Below are 6,763 nucleotides of genomic sequence, written 5' to 3'. Positions count from 1 at the left end.
ACCTAAAAGTTGATCAAATCTAATTTTAAGTCAGTTTTTGAATCACAAATATAAAAAATAACTTAAAATAAGTTAGAAAGTGTTTGACAAGATTAAAAATGACTTAAAATAAGTCAAAAATCAAAGTTCCTTGTGTTTGATTTTTTATTTTCAAGTTAAAAGCTACATTTTTATGCAAATCAAAACGGGGTCTTAGTCAAAAACAAATAGTAGTATATTTTAATTAATGGAAATTCCTAAAATATACATGATATTTTTAAAAGTAGAGTTGTATTAATTATGGTTGGTAAATTGGATTCACATTCACCCCTTTTTTGTGAGTAGAAAAGTGTGAAATTCTGTCAAAAAGAAAAGACTTGTTACTAATAAAATACTATTCTTCTTCTGTCTCTAGACTAGACAAAGAGAGAGAGAAAGAAAGAGAGATATGAAAGGAGGGAAAAACAAGAATTCCGGTTTGGTATCAGATACCGAAACAGCACCACCTTGTGATGATGTGAATGAAAGCGAGGGCGCTGCTGAAGGGGATGTGGGAATCCAACAACAAGAATTGACTGCTAATGATCAAAAACCCAAACTTGCTGAAGGGTTTTATGAGATTGAGACCGTAAGAAGAAAGAGGATCAGAAAGGTTTGTTTCATTTCAATCAATTTTCTTTCTTTCTTATCTTTTTTTTTTTTTAAATTTTATCCTGACTTCAATTGCTGTGCTGTTTTTTATCCATTTGCGAATGCTGTGCAAACCAAAGGGCAAAATTCAGTATCTCATCAAATGGTAAGTCATGTATAGCTGTTCTTCTTCTTTAATTTCTCAACACACAAAGAAAGCCCATGAATTTTTTTTGATTGATTTACAGGCGAGGCTGGCCGGAGACTGCAAACACATGGGAACCTGTCGATAATCTAATGACGTGCTATGATGTTATCGATGCATTCGAGGAGAGGTGTTTCTTTTATACTTTTACTTTCATGACTTTTTATACCATTGGATTGGAGTATGGGTTCTTATTTCTATTGCTTTCTTTTGCCTTTTCAAGCTTGCAACAGCGATCTACACGTAAGCGTAAGCGGACTCCTGGGGTTAATCACTCTGAAATCAAAACAAAACAGCAGCACAAGCAAGAACAACATTCCCCTGCAGATACTCTGCCTGCAGTGAAGCTTAGGATAATTGACGAACCTGTGCCTTCACCTCCTCTGGCTACATTGGATCATGTGGATAGAAATGCTAGTGGTTTGAATAATTTCAAAGTGCCGAATGACAATGATTTAATGTTGGATTCCTCTCTAAAAGAAATTGAAGAGCAAAACAAATTGAATTTGAAGCTTAGTGAACTAAAGGGACTGATGGCAACGATAGAGGCCTCTGTCGAAAAGGGTGCAATAAAGGCCTCTGTGGAAAAGGGTGCAAAAGAGGCTTCGGTGGAAAATGGGGTGCTGGCAACAAAAGAGGCCTCTGTGGAAAATGGGATGTTGGCAACAAAAGAGGCCTCTGTGGTAAAGGGATCCATGACAGCAAAAGACGCCTCTGTGGAAAATAGAGTGATGGCTACAAAAGAGGCCTCTGTGAAAATGGGAGTGATGGAAACAAATGAGGCCTCTGTGAAAATGGGAGTCATGATAACAAAAGAGGCCTCTATGGAAGATGGGGTGATGGCAACAAAAGAGGCCTCTGTGGTAAAGGGAAAAGAGGCCTCTGTTGAAAATGTAGTGATCGCAACAAAAGAGACCTCTGTGGACGAGGGAGTGATGGTGACAAAAGAGGCCTCTGCAGATAGATCCAACAATCCCTTCACAAATGGATTTTCAATGGCCAATGGAACAGAATCACTTCAATCTGGTCGCTGCACAGGAGCTAAAAGGAGGAAGTCCGCTTCTGTTCGGAGGTTTATACAACAAGCCACTTCAGGTGTAGTGAAGGATCTCCAAGATGCTGTAGCAAATGCTACTAGAGGCCATTTGGTTGCATTAGTGCAGGAAGAAATTCACGATCAAGGACTTGTGGGAAATGTTTTGGGTTGTAATAATAAGTGTGATCAGTTCAAAGATACATATGCCATAACAGAAATTATCAAGGCCGAGAACTATTCACCACCTGATATAGAAAATGGCTTGAAGGATGTGTCTGTGACCTTTCGAGCTAAGAGGTCTGTGACTTCTAACCTACTTTCTTGTTTTAAATCACATTTATCTTTGTGTCTATTATGTTTCTATGTCACTCATATGCAAATAATCTTAGCTTCACCTTTTAGGTAGAGTGAAGTTAGTGAACTTCTTTCAAACGAACAAAAGACATGTGCTGCAGATTAATTTTTTTGTTACTCACTTATCTTACTTAAGCTATTCTTGGATGTAACTATTGCATGTATGGATACTATTTGTAGGATTAATTGGCTTTTCTTGATTATAATGTATCTATCAGTGTCTCAAATCGTCCTGTTTGGTGTCTGTTGTCTTCAAATATAAGCGAAAATTGTTGGAGTCATAATACTCTATTATACGAGTATATATTAGTCGAAGTTAAACAAATTATGGTTACTGATTTACCGTACCGTAGAATACCGAAACCAAACTTCAAAATATCAAACCATCCTAAATTAAATTTGTATGGTTATGGTATAATCTTTTAAAAACTGAATACCGAAATTACAGCATCGAAACTTTCAAATACCATTCCCAATGATTATCAAAGGAGAAAGTCATGAACTAACTTACAACACTCACTAGAAAAGGAGATGACAAGTCTAGTCACTATAAGATAATTCAACTTTCCAACTAGTTATCGATACCTTTATGGATTATTGTTGCTCCCCCTGTCCGGACAGGATTTTAATAATCGGATCCATAGGAGTGTCAATGAGTTTACATAATATCATATTTGTCTCCTCAAGAATGTCTAAAGCATGCTTGCATTCTGGAATAACAATACATAATCTAGATTGAGCAACCTCAATACCTAGAACATACTTTAGTTTTTCGAGGTCTTTTGTCAGGAAATGTTGAAAGAGATGCCACAGTATCTAACTATAAACACCAATACACTTGGAACTTAACTTTCAGAAGGAATCTCAATGATTGAGAAGCTAGAAACATGACAACTTTTCTCAATCTTTAGGAACCTTGCCAAAGCCTCAATTGCAGAGATGATGTGTTAGTGCCTGTTTGGATCGACTTATTTTAGGTGCTTTTAAGCTAAAATAGGTTTTAAGCAGTTTTATAGTGTTTGAGTAAAATTAAAAAAGCGCTTATAAGCACTTCTTGTTAAGCTAAAATATATAAAAAAAAGAAGCCAAAAGCCAATCCAAATGGGCTCTTACAATGGAAGCAACATAGCAAGGGTCATTTTTGTGCGAACTGTTGCTACAAGACCTATACTCAGTCATACAGCCAACAAAGTTCTAGAATAAGGAGGCCTCTCATTCTGTAACTTCCTGCACTACCTTAGTTGTTGGATTGTTTTATCAATAAAATTTTAACTTACTGATCAAGAAGAATATATTTTTCTTTTTAGCCTTGGTTGTGCTGAAATTAAAAGCCTTTCTTCCCAGAACTATTTTATAATTTCAAATATAATCTGTAAGGTTCAAGCTCTCGTTTGCCTTGCATTCTCTTTTCCTTTATGCTTGCTTTTGGTTACTTGTTCCCTCAGAAGTTATATAAGAAAGAAACCCTCTTATGATCAGCATGAGCTAATTGCCCTCAAGATTTTTGGTTTTGTTTTGTTCCCTTTAGTATATAGTTTGCTTATAATGTAATTGGGTCTTAGAGTACCCCAAATAAGGAACTGCATGTGATTTTTGTGATAATTGTGTCAGTTCTGTAGCAGAAATACTTATGCATGTAAGCACCTTCTTGGATGGGCAATGCGTGTAGGTGTAATCAGATTGATAACATTCCCGTCTCGTCCTTTCTGGAGAAACTTTTCTTTTTCACTCATGGTTATACTATTGTCATCAGCTTTTATCCAATTGAATACTTGAAATAGTGCCAGTTTCTTGGATAGGCAGCTACACCCTTGTCGCTTTATGATCTAGTTCTATGTTGTCAGCTTGCTATTATTTTGTTGAATATATTTTAAGTTTCTAGGTTATGTGATGATATTTTGGTATGACTTTCTGCAGGTCAGATGGAACGGAAGTTGTTGTGGATAACAAGTTCATGAAGACGAATAATCCACTTTTGGTAGCTGTTTTTCTTGTTCTCCTATTGGTTCTTTCATCATCATAATACATGATCTTATATTTCTAATATGGATTATTTATAGGAACCTTTTCTGGTTTTCCAAAGCTACATCTACTTCTCTTAATATATCATCTCCAAGGACCTCTGTGCGTGAATTTGTATTGTTAAAAAATAATAGTGCACTTGAGATAATAATTTGTGGCTTTGATATGTAATTTTATTATTACTATCAACTTTTTGGAAATCATCACTTTTACTCAAAATTTCTTTATGTATCTTAATTAATTCAGAATAAAAAAAATGTTGGCTCTGTGTCATTTAAGGTTTGATGATAGTCATATTATGTGTTATTGACAAAAATAATAATCTACTTGTTTGTGAAGTAATATCAGAAAAGTTTATTTAGTTGTTACAAAACTGAATAGGCTAATGTAATTTAGTCTTTCTGTGTTACTTTATATCGTCAATTGAACTACTTTTTGCTTTCTTTTGCAGCTGATAAGCTATTACGAGAAGCATCTTCAACATCATCCCTCTCAATGAGTGAGCTGCGGTGAAGGGAACTGGTCTAGCTCGACTTGTCTCTATGTATAGTGTTGGAATTTTGTTGCAACAGGCATAGGTATTAAACCTGTTAGACACAATTACTAGGGAGGTCAGTAAATCTACAGAGTTAACGTTGCATTTTATGAGAAACCTTGCATTAGCTTCAGCAGTATTTTCCCCAGAAAGAAAAACAAAAAACAACTAGAATGTTAAAGTTTTATCTGAGTATCACCCAATACATGCAATGTACATTATGATAATTTTCTTTTCACATGTTAGGTGGCAAAACCATTATAGGTTCTGTAGGTGCAGACATCACAAGTGTTTCTGAGTTTGTGGAATTGCTCTGATGGCCATAATATGTTATGGTAACACCTTTTGTTAGATGAACAGAAAACAGAATTATTTTAATCTAGCTGGTGGACTTAGTTTATTCTTGTTGGATCCTTGATCTCTTTTATGTCTCAATTGAACATTTTTTGCTTTTTATAAAATGATGTGATAGTATTGTCTTTTTTCAATTGGAGCAACTCCCAAGCAAAAGTTAAAAGGGGGGAGAGGGAAGATTAATTGAGTGTGAACATAAATTGAGACAAGTTGTTTTCATACTGGTTTGGATCACAGATGTGATACCTAAACCAATTCCTTTGGGTTACTAGGGTTTTCTTTAGAGCCTTTAGTTGAACTTGTGAGTACAGATGATTTTGATATCTACTATATCTAACCTGAGTTGGATATATCCTAAATTGATACAATCTTTACCTGTATAACCAACACAACTCTCTTCTTTTATAATTGTAGGCTTTGCAAGGTTATAGAGTAGTATGAAAGATGAAAGAAAGAAGATGTAGTACAAGTTCAAGTGAAGTGCGTAGTTTTCATTTTCGAAAGGAACAAACTTCTTATAGATCTTTGTAGTGAGGTTCTTTATGCTCTGAAGGAAAACTCAAAGGAGTTTCTTTCCTTGATTGAGTATGAATGATAGTACATGTCCATATTGTGGTCTATCATTCTACCGATCTTCTTTCTTCTTGATTTATTTCTTTCCAAACATGAGGTCTTCAATCCTTTCCTTTGTTTGTCTTGATTTTCTTTCCTAGTGGGCACTCCAACTTTAAGCTCATGATTTTCTTCCCTTGTAGATGATCTAATCTTCGTCCTGATTTGTGCATAGCAGATTAAATCACTTGTACATTGATTCAATTCTTTTGCTTGATATTCATTCCTTTCTGGCATTCAACCTACTCCTTTGTTTACCTGCAAAGTGATTTTGCCATTATTTAAACTTTACTTTAATTAACTTGAACCTCTCAATCTCCCCTTTTTGATAATGACAAATAATTTGCACAAATAATACTTTTATACTTCCTTGTTCAGCTGTGAGACTCACTCCCCCTAGCTGAGTGCACAAAAAACATCTTGTGATTTCTCCCCCTTGCTAGTTGCTTGGACTATTTGTGCCATCTTCTCCCCCTTTTACATAATAAAAAAGAAAACAAAAACAAAAGAACACATAAGTAGAGAGAGACATACAAGTATGCAGACGTAGTTAACTATTGGATAGCAGAGCAGAGCAGAGCAAAAAGAGTTTAGAGAGGTAACCAACAACCCTCTATTCACAACGCAAATGAGTATAATGGGGACAAACTCCCCCAGTTTAACAAATTAAAGAGATAGTGTTAAGATAGGAGGAGCAACATAAAACAATATTGTTCAATGATCACCCAAGAAATATTTTGTTGTGTTGAAAACATTATACAACAACTATTATAGGAACGTTCCACATTTCTAGAGACATTTGAGCACGAAGTTTGGACAAAGATAGTGAGATTGGTATTGAAAAAGTCAACTCTAGCTTTGAGATTGTCGACTTGGCGGATCAACTTGTTAATAGTAGAGACTCCTTGCTTTAGACCATCCACAACAGGGTGATGCTTTTCAACGTCTATGTTGGTGTCCTTGTGTAGCTGAAGAATTTTCCCTGCAAATTCTTGCAATACCTTTAGACCATCTTCAATTGTGAGTAAGCGAGCCT

At 35.4% G+C, this 6,763-nt stretch overlaps 1 protein-coding gene across 1 annotated transcript; it reads left to right on the top strand.

Moving 5' to 3' along the window:
• The first annotated feature begins 403 nt into the window (after nucleotides 1–403).
• Nucleotides 404–5,163, top strand: LOC125865566 (chromo domain protein LHP1-like). Its single transcript, XM_049545769.1, has 6 exons — nucleotides 404–631; nucleotides 750–775; nucleotides 858–944; nucleotides 1,038–2,147; nucleotides 4,122–4,182; nucleotides 4,678–5,163. The coding sequence occupies exons 1-6, from the start codon at nucleotides 428–430 to the stop codon at nucleotides 4,723–4,725; spliced, it is 1,536 nt and encodes a 511-aa protein (XP_049401726.1). The 5' UTR covers nucleotides 404–427; the 3' UTR covers nucleotides 4,726–5,163.
• Nucleotides 5,164–6,763: the final 1,600 nt, after the last annotated feature.

Source organism: Solanum stenotomum, chromosome 5 (assembly GCF_019186545.1).
Source record: "Solanum stenotomum isolate F172 chromosome 5, ASM1918654v1, whole genome shotgun sequence".
In the NCBI taxonomy this organism is placed as follows: Eukaryota; Viridiplantae; Streptophyta; class Magnoliopsida; order Solanales; family Solanaceae; genus Solanum; species Solanum stenotomum.
Note: the sequence above shows the minus strand (reverse complement) of the source record. Positions and strands in the feature narration are given on the sequence as shown.